Below are 19062 nucleotides of genomic sequence, written 5' to 3'. Positions count from 1 at the left end.
TCATCCTTTTTGTAAATTCTTCTTTTCTGTTCTGTTCTTAGTCAAAATGATGGAGAATAGGCAGATTCACCTCCTCTTCCTAGTGCTGTGTGCATTCATGATGCTCCAGTTGTTTGCTACTTTCAGGTGATGTCCTCTGCACTGTTCTCTCAGTACTATTGTAAGGACAGCAAATATTTCAGTATCCTTCATTGGAAGTCACAGTCTGTACCTTAGTATCCACTGGCAAATGGGTTTTTTAAATAAAAGACAAAGTGGGTCTGCCTGCCTTAATCACCGATTAGTTAACTTCATCAGCTTCCAAGTCACTGCTCTTGATAGCAGTGTTTCATGAAAGAGACAATGTTCATAGTCTTTATGAATGTTTTAAGAGTTTTCAGCTGAAATCTTCTTTGGCAATATTGCAAGGCATTGTCTCTCTTTTAATCTTTACCTAGCCTGTCATAATTATTTGCTCTTATTGGCTTCTTCATGAGTAACTGGCTGGTGATAGTTATAATTTGCAGTATGGCAACATGCCCATTTAAACTTTGGCAGCTATTTTGAGGATATTAGATTTTCTTGGTAAGTGTTTTAAACAACTGAAAGACTCTTGTGTATCACGGTGTCTCCTCCCTGTCCTTATCCACTAGCTTCCAATCTACTGCACTGATTTGTTTTTTTGATTGCTTTGTTCCCTTTTCATGTTCTAAGTCTATTAGACATCCCTTATTGCTTCTCATTATCATTGCAGTCTCTTTGGGTTTGCTGGTGTTAAGATGCTGGTGCTGTGCACTAACGTGACTAAAATACAAGGATTTGGAAGAAAAGCTTGTATGTGGGGTTTTTTTAAATTTATAATTTTTAATAAAAATACTGAAAATATGGAACAAATATTACACAACCTTTTCTGTTTTGGTCTCTCTGAATCATGTTCTGCTTTGATTTTTTTCAGTTAACAGAGTTCTGTTAAAACTAGAATTATTTCTCTGTTTCCCCTCTCTTAATTATGGGCAGAAAAATCACTACAGTTATCAGCCTGGTTTTACCTATCCTTTATTAATCCAGATGTTCTAATGCAAGCATTAACCTTTTGGGGCTTTTTTCTAAACGTAGATATTCCACCTGCTCAGTAGCTTGATATTACTAAAGCAGAGTCTTAGATTTTTTCCACCTTAACTTGTGTTTAACTGAAATCTCTTTTAGATTGCACTATTTCCTGGAGACGCTTTTCTTTGTTTCTGTCTCTTCTGTAGTCTATTCATGTATTGCAGAATTTCTTGTGGTTTTCTAGATGTGCGTGTCTCTGAGATCCTCCCTCACTGTTATTTTGCCTTTACTCTGTCTGTTTGTGATTTCAGTGGGCTTCTCTATGTCAAAAAAGTCTACTTTTAGAAGCAGAGCATTTTTAGACGCCTTGAAGGTACCTCCTCCTGTCTCAGGGAGGTGTAGTGACCACACCACACACCTGCATGCCTCTAACTAGTTGCTTCATTAGCATCAATATTTCCTTATTAGCATTTTGAAGCTCTTCAACTCATGTAACGTGAATTGCGACATTTGACTTGGTCAGTTCTGTTGGGTCATTGATCAGCCAGAGAGCCCTCTGTGTATGAAGCAGATCCAGGATAAAAGTCCTTCTATACCCTCCCTTTCTCTCTTCTTTGAGTCTCAACCTCTGTTGTCTCTTCTCTGGCGTACTAAAATTCAAACCAGCTCTTTCACATGGAAAAGAACATTAACAGTGAATTGTTTGCTAAATTGTGAGAGCGCCTCTTGTGCTGTTTTTCAAGTCCGCTTTAAAGAATGAAGTAGCCCTGTAAAAGCTGAACTGGAAGGTGAAAGCACATGTTCTGGATCTCCGTCAAAACGGCTCTCTTTTTTCCCTTTTTTTTTTTAACTTTTTTTTTCCCCGAAGTTAATCAAATTTGTCTTTGGGTTCTTGAATCACTCCATTGATTCAAGCAATAGTGGCTAGCTTTACAAAGATGCACCAAATAAGCTAGAATGATACCTGGGGCCCTGCACTGCGTGTCACCCATTCCATCAGTGCTTTTCTTGTATTTTCGTTGGATATTATTTGTGTGTGTGTGTATGTATGACAATTTTTTCTGGGTTTTGCAAATATTTATATTGTCTGATTTTTATAGCAATAAATTCATGTACTTGCCAACTTGTCTCCATTGGAACAGAATGCTTTTTTCCCTTCACTCCTTAACAAATGCATAATCTCATTTTGAAACTTTCTAGTGAAAGTGAATCCACAGTGATCCAAGCAGACTGTTCAATAGTCTGGCTCTCACAGAAGATTTATTAATATTTAAATTACATTTTCTTTGCCTTGTATGGGAAAAATCAATCGCTACCTTCTTTATCTTATCCTGTATATACTTTTAAAGGCCATTTTAGGTCTCTTTTTAATCATCTCCTCCTCACACTGGATCTTGGCATGTGGTAACTAAACTTCAGTCAGTTATAAAAATAATATTCTGAATGCTTTCATTGGGCTTTGTGTCAGACAAACCTTGATCCCATATGCCAGATTGCGCAGGACACTTATGAATAAAAGCAGCTTTTAACCCGGGCTTACTGTACAGTGCAGCTAATATCTATCCACTAAGTCCTACAAAGCAAAATTTGAAATGTGTGAACATGCACTCAAATATTTTGGGGTGAAAGACAGACCATTGTAATTTAAATGAGACATTTCTGTGCCATTGTTTGGCACTGAAGAAATGTGACCTCGCATGACATCACAGGGGAAAAATTGAACTGACAGCAAGTGCCAACAAGCATGGATGCTGATCAAATTTTATCATGGGTTTCTTGCAATGCATTTCAATCATAGGCTTATTGACTCTATTTTTATTCGTTCTTTATGCTACAGCTACTAAAGAGAGTCTGATCTAACTGGGAAATAAAGGGAACAAAGGAGGAGAAGTAGATTAGAGGGGAAATACCTCTTTCTCTTCTTTAAGTGATTTATCTGTACAAGGCTCTACATATAGAACAAAACCAACATACTCTTTGTCAGGCGCCAGCCTGTTGCTTTAAAAGTTGGCAAGTATACCTGGAATGTTTACAGGAATGCTGAAACTGTTTCACTGAAATGTAAATCAATTGTATGATGGTGGAAGATTTATGATGCTGAATATATATGTTTAATGCTTAAATAAGTACTGAAGTGTATGAAGTACTGTATTATCACCCTGACTAACTTCACTTGTTTATAGTGTGTTTCTTCAGTGATGAAAACATGCATGAGTGTCTTTGGATAAGTGTTGTATGGTAGGAAATTATCAAAATGTAATCATACAGGTAGAAGGCGAAATATTTGATGATCATTTGTCATGCATATAGTTCAACTGCTATTGATGACATTGCTCAATTCAATTGAAGTGTAGATCTCCTTTATACTGAAAAAATATTAAATTCTTACCTCCACTGTTTATTTCCCAGCAGTTCCTAAAGAATGTGAATCTCCATTTGAACATCCAATTTATTATTATCTGTTTTAAGTCAAGAATATTCTTTAGCTTAAAAGGTCACTATCAGCTAAATTCTGTAACCACCTCATGTTGCATGACAAGTAAAATTAAAATGATTTTAAAGTAACTTTTTAAAATTACCACCATTTCTGTAGCTTGTTTTGTGGTTTGGGGTTGGTTTTTGGGTTTTTTTTTCAGTTTCTTCTTCTCATTTACTCAGAGCATTCAGTTTTGTTCCAGAGCTGGGACCTCAGTTCCATGCCACAAATTTCTTGTCTAAATTGTGAGTGCTAGTCACTATCTCCAGTTTAAGAGACAGGAAAAATTAGGTTTGACAGCATCTGATGTCCAGTTCTGCACAAGGCGGATAATTCAGCTCTATGTTTCCAATTTAATTGAAATCACCAGCAATTCTAATTGGTCCAGTCCCAATGTGTTTAAGTCTACACAATTACAGGTGATTTATTTTATTGCTTAAATTTAACTACTGCATTTTCCAGCTGGACTTAACTTGGGCAAGGCCCCAAAGTTAGTAATGACACTTTAAGATAACGTAAGCTTGCAGCATTTGTTGCTTTATTTTTATTATGGTGTGATGCAGAAGCCTTGTTCAGGATTACCTAGTAGAGCACAGTTTGCTAGGATGTGAATTCACAGTGCAGAAGCTAGGTTGTACCAGTTCCTCTGTGGCTATTCAGAGGAAGCATTTACACCATGTGCCTTAAATACGTATGCTTTGGGTGCCCAGATTAGAAAGCTTGTCTGAACTCTCCCTCTGTAATCAGTGGTGGTCCTTTCAGAGGTGGTTCAGAGCCAGAACCTATTTTAACTGTTCCATGTTAACATGTCTCCATGTTGCCCTTGGAGAAGTACTGCTATTCTAGTTGATGACTTTGGGAATCTGGGAGACTTGCATCTTAACTTAAGGAGGGCTGGGTGTTGATTTACATTTTGTATAATTATCACGTAAGTGCTCAGGAGTAGATTTATGTTCATTTCCAAGTAGCATACATTCTTTAAGGAAAAGACTTAAGTCTACAACAAATCTGCAAGTCTCCACTTATCCTTGGATTCCTGTAGTGAATTGATTTCCTATGCCTCCTCCAGGTTCTGCAGTATATCCATGTCATTAAACTGTTGGGACAGAATTGTTTTAAATGTGCATACTGTGTTGGAAAACTGACCCATACCTCACAGAGCTTTGTGTTTAAAAAACCAAAAACAAACAACAAAACCCCCGAAAGCTGTATTGCTAAAAAGGAAGCACTCTGGCTTCAGTCTCAAAGAGTCTGAAATGTGTGGCATTATGAATGCCTCAAGCTTTGTGGCTTTTAACACACACTGAGAAACTCTTCAGCTTTTGGAACTAGATCCTTGTAGACTGAAGTATTTCCTTTTTCTTCCTTTTTCTTTTCAATATCTAATGTTTATGTTGTAAGTAGCTATATGCTAGTAAGAAAATTATGACAAATACAGAGATATTTGTATTTGCCTGGTTGGAAATTTTTTGCTCAACTATGTTTTTAGATAAAAGACGTGAAATTTTGCAAAGTTGCTGTTACTGATTTTTTTCATTTTTAATCTCTGTCCTATTTCTGGTTTAGTTCTCATGCTGATGATAGGAATACGGCAGGAGGCTCTGTATGTGTGTGCATATGTGAACTGATCATTTGTACATGAGCTCCTGTGCCCAGAGGAAGAGACTTGCATTTTCTATTAAGGACTCTTTTTCTTTTTTTCCTTTTTTTTTTTTTTTTTTTTTTTTTAATTTTCCAGGCCAAACAAGCTCTAGGTCTAAAAGGCCTGTTTCTCAGAAATCCAAAGCAGGCCTCTCTGGACAGTCATGCTGCTGGTCAGCTCCATCGCAAACATTCCTTTAGCAGCCACATCTTGAGACGGACAGCCAGTGCACCCGCCAAAAGCCAGAAGAAGAACAAGAAAGGCTTTCCTGAAATTGCTTTTGACACAAAAGACACCAGCTCTGAAGGGGCTGGTGAAGACCGTGAAGTGGAACCTGCCTCACAGCCTCGCTTTGAGCAAGAGCCAGAAAGTGCTTCTCTGTCACCAGCTCCCCGAGATGGTGCCAGTGGGGAGGTACATGGCAAGGGGTTGAAAGGTAAGGCCCATAGTTCTCGTAAAGCCAAAAGCCAAAGTTGTGCTCAAGGGGGTGCTGCTTTCAGTGAACCCATACAGAGGTCTAACAGGGTCCGGCTTCAGGAGCACCAGAGCGAGAAGCAAAGCGTCTTTGCACGCTGTGCCATCAACAGCTCTGGTAGGATTGGAATGGCCACCAATTGCATGAAATGCATGATTGGTTCCAAAGAAAGCCCAGATCTAGAATGCAAGTGGAGTGACCATCCTACCAGGCCTATTGCTAAAGATATGCTTCACCATGATCAGTATAGCAGTATAACTGGAGAAGAGAGGTTAGAGCTAAAAAACTGGGGTGTTAAAGGTCAGCCCAGGCGGCAATCAGATTTGCAGTCTTGCAGCAGCCCTGGAACTGCCGATGACCTAACAAGGAGCACCCAGTCTTTTGTGACCCCAGGGAAGAAAACTGTTGAATCTAAATGTCACGGAATAAAGGCTCATTCCAGGCAGCGGTGGCAGTGCCAATCAGGTGGCAAGTATGGAAGCACTGTCAACTTGGTTGCAGCCAGCAATGGCTCTATATCCTCCAACTCCAGCAGTCTAGAAAGCCTTGGAAGCCCCGAATTCCCCAAGCACTGGTCTGAAACTTCTCGAAGGCAAGTGGGCACCCTACAGAGGGAAATGAACGCCTTGTTCGTTCAAAAATTGGAAGAAATTCGAAGTAAATCCCCTATATTCTTTACTGGTAAGACCAGATTTTCTTCACCCTTCTCCACCTTAGATCACATCGTTGTCTCAGCTTCTGCACAGCATCTTTACTTAGAAGCTCCTGTATGTTGTTTTGCTATCAAGAGCTCTTTTTCTTTATTTTTGGCAATTACAGAAAAAAAGTCTGCATAAATATTTTTTTCCTAGACGTGTCTGGTTTAGATTAGTCCTTTCCATGCCTAGCTAACCATCTGCAGTAGTAAAACTGTCAATAGTCCATGAATGTTTGGATTGTTTGTTCGGATTTTTTTGTTTCCTTGTTTGGTTTTTTTTTTTAGTGAATGTGGTATGATGCTAAGTAAATTTTAAGATCCAAACCAGAGCATTAAGTAGAGATTCAATATGGGAAACCCATATTAACAAAAAATATTTCCATTATCAGTATTTGTGTTTCACTGAGGGATGACCACATCAGAAATGATATCTAATGTGCACTCTGCTAACAATAAAACCAGTTCCTTCCTCAAAGAACTTGCAAAATTACTGCTGTCAGTTCAGGGATTGGATGGAATTCTCTGGTCTGGGTTATTGAGGAGATCACACTTTATGAACACAGCAGACCATTCTGGTCCTAAACGTATAAATTCCCAGTGTGCAAACATTTATAGATGTGCTTAATGTTATATATATGGTTTGACTGTGACCTGAGGGCACAGTTGCATAATATAAAGAAGCAAGGTATGTCATCTGATGTTACTTGACATCAGCCAAGCTAGGTGGACTGTTAGCATTTCCCAATTGCAAAGTAAAATGTGTTCATTTAAAGGAAGGCTGCTCAAGCTACAGCATTTTATAGTTGTTTCAAGCCAGGAATATGCATGTGGTCACTGGGATCACATGACTGTATTTTTACTCATGAACTGTATGTTTGTAAAGATGGAAAATAGGAACAGAGGCAAGCAAAGTATATATTTTAATAAGGAAACCAGCTTGTTTTTCTCCTGATTTGGCAGGGAGGGAAGGGAAGAGATTTTGACAAGATTTTCTCTGTTTCATAGAATTGTGAAGAGGAAGTAAAGAAATACAGCTTTTGTCTATGACTACAAGAGCTTCTTTTCAAATCCCTTCCCTTCCCCCTTAATTGTCCAAGGAATTTGGACATTGATGGTTACATTTGCAGGAACAGTTTGGTGCTTTGGTGCTTCTTAAGATGTAATCCCTTTTTTAGTAATAGATTCTGACTGCCCACCTATAGTGGGCTTCTTTGAAAGCCTCATACAGAAATTTAAAATATTCTATTTGCTCGATCAATTTAATCTGGTTGGGTGTCTACAATTTTTCTTTATTTCTCTTTTTTTATTCTTTTTTTACATATTTTTTCCAATATCTGCTTTGAGCTTTTAGGAAAATACCAGGACAATGGGAGCGGGAGGGGAGAAGTTTGCCGGTTCCCGTGGCTTGAAATTAATCCAAAGCAGCAGAGCTCTTTCTATGCCTAAATTATTGGCGTTAGGCTTTTCATAAGCTCTGAGTAGTGTGACATATAAAACCATTTCCCATTATCAGTGCCAGCTCCCCCGCCAGCCCCCCAAGTCACTAAATAAATATTGTGATATGCTTGAAATTTGATTAAATCCATCTGACTTCTCAAGCATGGAATCAGCAAACCTTTAAAATGGTGAAATCGTCACTTGGACTGGATGCTGATGATCCGGTGACAAACACTATGTTTGCACAAACAGCATGCTTTCCCCATCCGCCTGCTATTTTAGTGCTCAGGGCCAAGAAACCAAGGAAACCAATAACGTTAGCCTAATATGGCTGCATTTCATAATTAACATTCTGTTGATGGGAAGTGCCGCAAGGATGAGACAGGAAACTATAGTCTTTAGTTGTCCCCTTTATGGCAACAGCGTTACAGTTTCCAGTATTTTGCCTTGTAAGTGTGCCTTAATCTATACTGATGGCCTAGCTGGGATGGGGAGAAGGAGAGCTCATTAGTCTGGTCAGCTCTAGACTCCTCCCGAAACTTGTCCAGATACTGAAAAGTCTGCTGTGTTGTGAATGGTGGATTTTGCTTACGGGCACGTGTGCCTTCTTCCCTTTTAACGCTCCCAACTAATGTAATACAGGCCATTGAACAGCTGTCTCCATTATTAAGCTTCTTGTCACTACACTGGATTGGAAATACCGGTGCTGAAAGTGAAGGCCCAACGTTTCCTTGGCATTTTTTGGTAATGCAGATGATTTTTTTTCCATAGCATTAGGAGAGGGCTTTGGAGAAGTGGAGGCTAGCTTCCATTCCCCAGTCCAGTGGAGTGCATTTCTTGAACAGCAAAAATTGCTTTTTATTCTTCTATGACAAAGTAATGGACTTAATATCCGTCCATTTATGGATTGCATTGAGTGCTCTGGTTGGTCAGAAATTCTTAGGATCCTACAAAAATGTGTGAATATTTCTGTCTGTTTCCCTTCCCTCCCTCAGCACTAATTTATCCTGTTATCTGCACCTGCCTTCCCTACATTAACTGGATTTTTCCTCTGTTCTGTCCTATTATTCTACATGCACACTCTCTCTCTCTAGTTAAGAACTGAAAGGACAAGCAAATCAAAGGTAACTGTCTACCGAGTGTCACTGATTCAAGCACAGCACCTTGTTGCCTGTAGTCCTGGTTTTTGTTTGTTTCCTGCCTTATAATTATCTGCTGCTATATCCTTAAGGTTGTTGTGTGACTCAGTGGTGCTTTGCTAGTTCTCGAATGCATGTTTGCATCGTGGTTTGGAGATGTAGGAAATAGTCTTTTTGGCATGATTGCTTTGGCTCTTAGGGTACAGGTTATAAACATTGCAAACGGACGGAGCATTTTCTTCAGGTAATCGGTGGCTGTAGTGATTCTTCAAGATTGTACTGTCAGCTTGGTGTTTGTGAACCATGCATCTGTATGGTTTTTTGAAAAAGAAATTACAAACTTTTTTAGGAAAATAAAGTTAGTATGTTTAAAGTTTTTGTTTTGTTTTTAAAAGGCATATTGACTACATTCCATTGTATGCATACAGATCATTTTATTTGTAACCTGCTCCAGAAGTCCTGTGCTGCTTCTCTTCCGAGTAATTGATCATTGGGATCATATCTGTTGGTTGGGCAGTGGTGTTCTGATTATCATACATGGTCTGATTATGAACTGATATACTGACCTGTTTGAGTGCTGGAAGGAAGGAAAAGAGCAATTCAAGTGGTGCTGGATGGTGGAGGAAGAAAAGTTAGTTTATGAGAGGGGGCACAAAGAAATCGATGGGTACGGTTGTTGTTTGAACAAGATAATCAGAAAAGTAATATGGTGCTACTATGCATGGACTGAGATGTTTTGAAAGCAACAAGGCTTTTGGGCAGCTAAAACTGAATGAGCAGAAATTTTTGCTGCCTTCAGCCAGGCATTTGAAATCATAAGTTATTTTTAAAATCATGATTAATATATGCAACTACTAACTTAAAAACAAAATGATAACACATAAAGAGTAAATCTTCAGCTAAACTGCAATTTGTAATAGCTAATTAACCCTGTATCTCTGTTTTTCTTGTTTCTTTCTTTTTCCTATATTTTCATGTCTCCCAAGTAGATGCCTGCCATTTCTCAATACAGAGGTCAGTCACTTCTTTATGCAGCCTAGAAACTATCACTGAAGAGCCTGTTATTGCCAATGAAAACCATCATGCCAGCCTTTTCTTCCCTCTACCTGTTACTCCTTACAGTGATTCTGAAGAAGGGTCTGTATCTGATCATTCCACTGAATCTCGATCAGAAGTAAGCAGCACATCCAACCAGCCTCAAGAATCTCTACTCACTAGAGAACAAAGAACAAATCTGGCTGCAGAAGTCCAAGTGCAGGTAGTCACAGGAGCAGCTGACACAAGTTTAGTAGTCCAAGAAGATGAGAGAACAAGCATGGCAGGATGTCTCAAAGAAGAAAATGGTTGGACACAGGCATGCAGTAAAGCTGAAGACCAGTATGGATTGGCAGTGCATCCTCAAAAAGCCTGGCTGGTAGTGGCAGCAGGTAAGACTGCTGGCCAACCTGTTGAAAACTCGCAGAAGCAAAATGAACAACCAGGTCAGGTATTAACAGACATCAAAAGCACCATTGAATCCAACGGGCAGAAACTTGGTGCAGCAGCTGTTCTACTGCAGCAAAACAATGTGATTAACAGCACGCAGACAACTTTGCCTCCAGATACTTTCCAGAAAGCCCAGGCTGCACAGGCTCTACCTGTTTCTGTTTCTCAGACGAGCTCTTACATGTTAATAAGAAGGTCAAAGAGTGAAGGACTGAAGATGTCAGATTCCTCAGCCTTAATAAAATTTCCAAGTAGCCTGTCTCCAGCAGCAGAAGTGTACTTTGATGCCACTGTTAATGACCGGATCTGGAGCAAGCTAGATTGCAGCAATCATCGTGACAGCATGTCTTCCTCTTCCAGCATGTCCTCCAATGACACTGTGATAGATCTCTCTCTACCCAATCTAGCTCGCAAAAGCCTCCCAGATCTTGGCATCCGTCATGAAAATTTTGAGCCCCTTGCCATAAGAAAGGGTATGCGCCCACGATCTGCTACAACATCTGGTAACGAGATGCCAATGGTGAGCAAGAGCAAATCCAATCCTAACTTGAGGTCTGGCCAGCTGCCAGCAGATGAATTGTGCCCCCGTCCTCTTGCCAGGAGCCCTCAAGATGCATTCTCCTCCATTCCTAGAAGGCATACCTGGAGCAGGCTGTACATAGAAAGTCTCAGACAGTCTTCTAACAAATCCAAAGCACATGATATGGTTGGGAATAACCAGGCAAAATCCAAGAGTCTTGGAGACCTTACCTCTGATGATATTGTGTGCACTTTTGAAAGCAAGTACCGTAGCATCAGCAGGAGTTTTGTCACTCGATCAATGCGAGAGCAGCGCCGCTCTTCAGGCCTGAGATCCTCAGTCAAATCCCAGGATGAACTGACTGAGCAGCTAAAGAAGCTGACAGCCTTTCAGCAGGAAAATGATATCACTTCCCCTATCAGTCTTGATCCAACTGAATCTGAAGAGGAAGGGGAGAGCTTGGGACTCCTTCGCAGGTCTTCATCTCGCAGTCAGAGCAGGGTGCGGTACATTGCCAACAGGGCTAAGCAAGCTCAGGAGAGACAGCGGCTGCAAAGCCTAGGCCAGCTCAGTGGGAGTCCCATTGAGGAGAGAGGAAATCCAGAGGGAGCCTGCAGCGTTGCAAAAGCAGTTTGTATGGATATAGCTTCTCCTGCCGTGTTTACATCCCAGCCTAAGAACCAAACTGATTATAACACCGACACAGAAGTCTTCTTTATGCTGAAACTGTAATTCTGGGGAGCACTGAATAAGGCGATGTTTACATTCCTGTCAAAACAAAACGTAGTGACCTGAGAGGCACAAAATATCCTTATGTGGCTTAGTGCTTCCTGGCCTTCCCTTGATTGTAAGGGTACTTAATATCATGACTCCAAAAGAATAGATGAGTTAAATTTGTCAGCAGTTTGTGGAAATAGAACAATCAAGTGAAATCAGAGACTTACATTTTTACAGTCCTAATGATCTGACCTCCTTTTTTTTTTTTTCTAATTTCACTTTTCCCAGCCTCAAATTTGGCCTCCTTTGTGCGTGACCACTTCTTGCATTTGCAGTTTGCTCTGTGCAAATCTCATGTTCTTCACTAATTTCAGTAATTGCTTCTTATAATACTTAAACATCTATGTGATGTTAAGGTAAATTTTGCTCTTACAAATTGTGGATCCATGAAAAGAGGCTGGATTTAAAATCATGCTCCCTGTTCTGTTTTATTTTTTGGAAGAGCTTGAGGCCTCTGAGGGTGTCTTCTCTGGGAAATATTCAAAATTGCAGTGTAATTGTTTAATGAATTAATAATGTAGTAGATAAAGTCCATCTTCGATCGTGGACCTGTTTATTTCAGTGAAAATCCATATTGTCTCACTCTTTGAAGAAGAGCTCTCACTATGTTCCAAAGCAATGCTTTTTTAAACCAAGCTTGTTTATATATAAAAATATATATACATTTGTGTGTGTGAAAATATATGTCTGCACATATATGTACACATGCACACTCTTAAACTGAACTGTGACTGTTCCTTGTCTCAAAACATAATCTGTGGGAATGAGACAGGAGAGAGAAGGGAATTACTAAAAATAGACAGGAAATATCTTCTGACTTTAATTCAGAAATGACTGAAAAGCATGCTAGTCTTTTCTTGAAAACAGCACTGTCCCTTCTTTATGGTATTTTAACAATGCTGCTGTACATAGCACTTTTTGGATGAATTTTACTATTTCTGTATTGCACTGCCATGCAAAATTTTCAATGATATGTTTTAAAAAAAGAGATATTTAATTTTTTTAGATGGACATATTTAGAATTAAATACCAACCTAAAGAGAATAATAATTCCCCCCCTCCTTTTTTTTTTACTTTTTGTTTTTAGAGATGTTGTGTGTCGTGTCCCCCCCTTCTTATGTCATTTATTATAGATGTACATTTTATCAGTGATGGAGAAAAATGTTTATTGAGATGCATTTTAAGGAGAAACAGAGGTTTAATTTTATTTCAGGCTGCATAGAGTCCCTATTAATGAGAGGATATTTTGCTTTTGTTTGTAATGATTCTTTTGTGTATATTGCAAAATCTAAAAATTTGTTCGTAAAACCACCTTACACTACTAAAATAAACATATTTAACCTTCCAGCTGTTGACTCTTTAGCTGTAACATAACACTTTTTCTATACTGTCTAGAAGTTTGTGGTATACAAACATGGTTAATTCTATTTGTCTTGTTTTAAAAATTCCTTAGTGGATAACATTTAATTTTACTCTTTTTCAGAGTGGTAGCCATTTCAGATCCAGCTCAAATTTTCTCAGGTCCACCAAAACGCATGCAAGTATTGGTAGAGACTGGCATTCTGTTGTTGGCACACGGATTGTTTGAAACGATGTCTTTGTTTGGCAGCCAGTGATGGCTGTGTAGATGAAAATTCTAGGGGAACTGATGTAACTAGAAGCCAAACAGACATAATCCAAGGACCTAATATACTCTGTTACAGCTCTCTGAGTAAGACAGATAGCCAGCCCTGTTTCATCACTGAGGTTGTTTAAAGTCTGGCTGAAAAATACTGCGGCAAAAATTTGCTCTTCACCTGTCTCATTCAAAAATCTCTTCTGTTCTCCTCCTGTCCCAGCAAAGTGCACAGTGAAAGTGCGTGTTACTTAGTTCATACTCTCTCCTGGAAGGGTCGTCAGCTTACTTGTGGATTGCAGGGCTAGAAAGGAGTCTTGGTTTCTAATTTTAGTATCATTTGGCCACAAGCATTTAAACTCTGATATGAAAATGTAAGGCTAACTGTAGCTAATGATATCATTATGACATGGAGATAGGGGCTGGGAGGGGTTAAATACTCTGATTAAATCTTTTCAAATGGTCTTCAGTATGTTTTGTCTAAAAATATTCTCCCAGTTTTCCATCCTGGCTCAGATCTTCATTGCTTGTCTTCATAATTTGGATGAGAGGCCCCTGAGGTTTGTACAACAAAGGTTTGGAACATGCACTGAAGTAACCCTACAATATCGTTGCAGTCTCTGAAGGAAAAAAAGGTAAATCAGCAGCAGAATGTATGATCTGCCAAGAGTAGTCTCACATTGTGTCTTAACACAAAGCAAATTTCATTAACATTCTCTAGACGAAAAGTCACTCTGTAATACTTTAGTTTTGGGCTGAAAAGCTGCAGGGAGTTGCTGCATTTTTTATCTTTAAAGCAAGAAAGTACATGCAACTTGACAGCTTTAGAAAGTTAATGTTTAAAAGGCCTATTTGTGTCTTCTCAAAGACCAAGTTTCACAATCAGATTATTTTTATCTTTAATTGATGAAGCGATACTTGTTAAATTAATGCACCTCACCGAAGGCAGTATCATGTAGCACTTCAAAACATTTATCTTTGTTCCTATTTTTAAAAAGCAATGTCTGGATTTAACTTACTAGGATACATGTGAATTTTGCCCTCCTGCTTCCAAATTAATAGTAACTAGCTTTACAGCTTGTTTTGTTACACTACATAAGACCATTAATGATGTGTCCATTTATTCCTAGGAATGGAATTTATTTCATGGTACCTACACTGTTGAGTAGCAGAAGCTTACTAAGGAGTTTTGCCCTTCACTCATCCAGTCTGCATCAGGGAAGAGGAAAATTGCTTATTCAGATCTTCTCAGCAGGCAGGGTGCTATCTAAAATGGTAAGGAAAGCAATGAAGATTCGGTAACAGTGGAGGGAGTCAGGAGTTGAGGTTCCAAGCAGCACTGACTTTCATTTTGTGAATGCCTCATTGCTCTTACTCTCTTGATGATATTCTCTACCATTTATATGATAATCAAGATGAAAAAGCAGATTCTCCTTTCTCCACGTGAAATTGCAGGCAGATACAATGGAGACTCAGGTTCAGCATGAAACCACAGTGGTCAGTGTATGCCATCTGCTAAGGTAGTAACATTCACTTTGTGGTAATCACTGCTTGCCATATAGTAGCTGCAAATTTTTACTCGAATCGCACACCTGTAGTACAACAGACTTAGGAGTGCATAGGAGGCATCCAAATCTAGGCCAGAGGCACTTGCTAACATGGCACAACGATTGTGTGCTCCATTCAGGATGTCATGCAATGGAACAAAAGCCTGGCTGCAGGTGTGAAGGAATTCAGAAAGGCAGTTGAAATCATTATTCTTCAGGAAGGTCAGTGACTGACTGAAAAGCTACTGAGATAGGTTTGACAGTCTGACAATTAAACTGCTGAATGAGAACAGAGAGAGAAAGGCAGCGTGGGTAGGGGGGTTCTACTAATGTGTGAGAACACTTCCTTGGCTATACCTCATCCATCAATCAAATTGATGACGCTGCCTAGAGAAAGCCCATTTTGTATCTATTCCTGCTGGCTTGTACAGAAACAGCAAGTATATTCCCTTGTCCAGAGCTCTTCCTGTGAGGCCTCAGACTCTTGTCGTATGTGTTTCTCAGTTCATTAAACTGTAAGATTAGAAGTCCAAGGTTTCCAAATTACAAGCAGTGTATTATACACGGCTGGACTTGGGATTTATGGTCTGTATGGCTCCAACTTAGTGTTTAAGAACACTGATGATGAACATTTGATTGTATCTTTAGAAACTGATTTTGTCTGTGCTGAGATGCTTTCAGCTGCTTGTTGTTGAGCTTGTCAGCCCTCATTAGCTGCCAGCTGTGAAAAGTCACATACCATAGTGTGCATCTTTTTAAAGCCTAGAAAATATTCATGAAAAGCAGCTGGAAACCTCAGCTTATCTGACTTTTGCTAACGTGCCCCTACATGCAGCCCTTTGCCAGAATCTGTAGGGCATAGCTAGCAGGTGAGAATGTGAAGAACAAATCACATTCAAACTACCAAACGTACCACCTGGAAATGAACCTGTAAACAGGTCAAAGCCTCTGAGAGAAATCCAAGGTGAACAGATCTTTCTGGATTCTTCTTCTGGTTTGTCCTATAGAGAGGATGTCATTATCATTTATAACATATCTTAGCATCGTGCCATAATTTATACTGCAAGAACGATTTACACCATCTGGGGTCTGAAGTGCCTTAAAAGCGATCTAAGGACTCCCCTTAATTGCAGCGAGCTATAAGTCAAGCCCTTGAACTCTGTTAGGGCAAGCTTCACCAAATGCAGTCTTCTAAGCATTTTTAAATTGAAATGTAAGCAATTTTTGACTCTGCAGAGGGCAAGCTGTGTTGACGTTTAATAATTGATGTACTCGGTGGCGTGTATAGAAAAAGCTTAGGGAAGAAGACCAAGATGTGCAAGCTGCTGGAGTTTTCCATCTTGAGCAGTGCTTAAAGTCAAGTAGGGGGTAAATTTTTGTTTCTTACTTAAGTGTGGATGTGTTCCAACTCCCCTGCAGGATGAGTTGTAGTAGTTTACTCTGCTGAATTCCTGTGAAGGCGCTTCTTTGTTATTACAGCGCCTTGATGCGTGTGTTTATAAATGACCTGGCCCAACAGAATCAGCCACTTGGCAGTGTTGTACGTTAGCTCACTTTTGAAGTGAAACCAGTAAATGGAAGGATGAAGAGGGCAGGAATTTCACTTCTGTGCCTGTGTATTAAACAGAACTGTACAATCCAGAGAGGAATTTAATGGTTTACCTTGAAGCTCAGGCCTTCTTTCAGCTGTCTAGGCATTGCGAGGAAATACTAGATGTATGTAACAGTTTGGGGGTTTGGGGTTTTTTTGGTGTTATACATGAGTCGCCCAGCTGATCTCCCAAGACAGTCACAGAGTGGAGAAAGTCTTGAGCAGCTTACACTATCAATAGATGGGAGAGAGAGGCACAGCTTGATAGGACACTGTTCTAAAGAGAGAGGACTTTTACAGGACCACACAGCAGGCCAGTAATAGTATTTTCTGAGTCTCAATGTAGTACTCAGCTGCTGGACTAAAGTGCTTCCAAACATTGTCTTTTTGCTGGGTGTAGTCTCGTCTTCTCTTCACCAAAACACGAGGTGCCCCTAAAGTCTGCAGTACGAGCTGGCGTGTTCTGCAGAAGCCCCTTAGCCTGGCTCCTCCCTCTCTTTTATCTTTATAATAGCGTTGAATGCCTGTGAGCATTCAGCGTTCCAGCAGTTTCATTGTGCCTGTTCATCGAGTTGCTTCTGCTAGTACCCAGTCAGACAAACGGAACTAGGAGAGGCTAAAGGAATTGCTGTAAGTGAGATACTGCCTTCAATCACTGCTGTTCTTGCTCTAGATGACAAGGATCGAAGCCTGTGTGCAACAGGCTGTCTCCTTCCTAGCTGATGGTTGTTCATCTTTTCCACTGCTGTTTTAATACTGATGCCTTCCTTCAGCACTGCGCGCAGAAGACTGGTTGAGGAGTAATGTTGTCTTTTTTGTTTACATTTTGAAAGACTGAAAACCTTCTGAGGAGTGAGAGCTGATTCTAGCAAAGTAACTTGTTAAATCCTTAGTTTGTTTTGCTGTAAAGCCAGCATGAGAAAACGTTGTAGTACCTCCTCAGGTAGATGGTGAATGGATATTGCAATGGTTAATTTAAGCAGTTTGTAAGGAACTCTTTGCACACTGGGAGGCACTAAACCCCTCTGCCCTCCCGTTATTCTCTCTCTAACTGATTCCGTTTGTCCTTAAATGACTCTAGTACTAAATTAGAGCTAGGGAAGGGTATTAGCCTTTGCAAAAATTCTTTTTTGCAAATATTTACACTCTTTGTTCTTTTAGACAGTCAGCAGCCAGTGTGTTAACAACTCTTTCTTTTCAAGGTGATGCAAGCAATATATTACCATCTCTGAATAGCTTTTTTTGAAGGTGGCCACGTGAAATAAATATAATTTTGTAGCATGTACCAAATTGTAAGGAAAAAGTAGCAGTAATTTACAGGTTAAATCTACCAGGAAAAATGCAGTTCCTCACTGGCTCAACCTGAAGACTACCGCTACTTTTCCTTTATGTGCCCTGGTGGGTGCAGTTCATGTGCTGCTCTGGCAACAGCTAACAGTAGCTACCACTTTGTCTGTATTCTACAATGACTTTTTAGAAAATGTAGGCTGATCCATAACTCAAATGTCAGTCCTCTCCTTTGATCCTTTCACAAGGATCAAAATATTCCCATTTTGAAGTATTTTTTACAACAACAATAACAAAAAAGACAGCATTTAAATTTGACCCAGAAAGAATCTTCTGTGTAAATTTTATTCACCTCTCTTTTTAGGTGAAAAATGTAGAGAAAATGAGTGAGGGAAACTACTGAGCTGTAATGTCAAGAGTTTTCACAGGAGTGCAGGTTTGGGGAAAATTTCATAGAAGTTGATGAGGTAAGATTAACTGAAGCCAGTGTTTTCTGAGCATCAGTCAGAAGCAAGTAATACCGTATGTAGGACTTTTTTTTTGCCTAAATAGTCTCCTAAATGGTAAGTTTTCCTGGGCATTTTTAATACGGTTTTTATAGTTTCTAGGGTAATGGTGTCCTGAACCTGACACTGTGATGACAAATACAATCAAAAATATTGCAGCAGCTTGAGACTTAATATAACCTGGCATTGATTGTTTTTCATAGTTCTGTTGCTGTTCTACAATGACAAATGTACAATTATTTCAAGCCATGCAGAAATTCTGTTGCAGAGTTTGAAATGAAAAAAGTTAATAAAATACGCTGGTTTCACCCTCCTCCCCCCTACCCCTTTTTCCTTGTTCAGTTAAGAGTAGGAGGTTGAGACGGAAGAGGGCTTCAGAAACAATTTCTTGTGTCTCTTGATGCAGGATGAAACAGCTTTGTTTCAGATCCTTTTGGTGCAAATGAAATAAGCACCTTTGTTTTCTGCAGCCCAAATGGAAAGTGAAATTAAGGTTTTGCTTTTAAGCCCCCCAAATGAGAACCTCCTGGAGGAGGTTGTTTTATTAGTGCCTCAACTGGCTACTCGGATTTCTTTAATATAGCACCTTCCTATTTCTCGGAGCAAAAGGGCCTAGTACTCAGGAGCAGCCCACTTCAGTCGCTTCCTTTCCTTTCCTTTCCTTTCCCTGCGAACCGGTGGGTGTGTGCCCCTCGTTACTGCACATACCTACAGCTGCCTCTCTCCAGAGCCTGCACGCTGACTGTGGCACGCCTCTCCTTCGTGGAGAGCTGACTGGGAGAGAAACAGTGCAACCACCAGTGGATAAATCCACTTTATGGGTTGGTCACAGTCTTTTT

The 19062-nt window shown here is 39.8% G+C and overlaps 1 protein-coding gene across 1 annotated transcript in view; it reads left to right on the top strand.

Annotated features, from left to right (window-relative positions):
* Positions 1–11693, top strand: part of PLCH2 (phospholipase C eta 2) — a 92581-nt gene extending 80888 nt beyond the window's left edge. The window contains 4 exon segments of the mRNA XM_050909426.1: positions 1341–1353; positions 1356–1402; positions 5244–5583; positions 9882–11693. Coding sequence (XP_050765383.1) covers positions 1341–1353; positions 1356–1402; positions 5244–5583; positions 9882–11632 — 2151 coding nt within the window. The 3' untranslated portion in view covers positions 11633–11693.
* Positions 11694–19062: the final 7369 nt, after the last annotated feature.

The sequence above is a fragment of the Gymnogyps californianus genome, chromosome 21 (assembly GCF_018139145.2).
Source record: "Gymnogyps californianus isolate 813 chromosome 21, ASM1813914v2, whole genome shotgun sequence".
NCBI lineage: Eukaryota > Metazoa > Chordata > Aves > Accipitriformes > Cathartidae > Gymnogyps > Gymnogyps californianus.
Note: the sequence above shows the minus strand (reverse complement) of the source record. Positions and strands in the feature narration are given on the sequence as shown.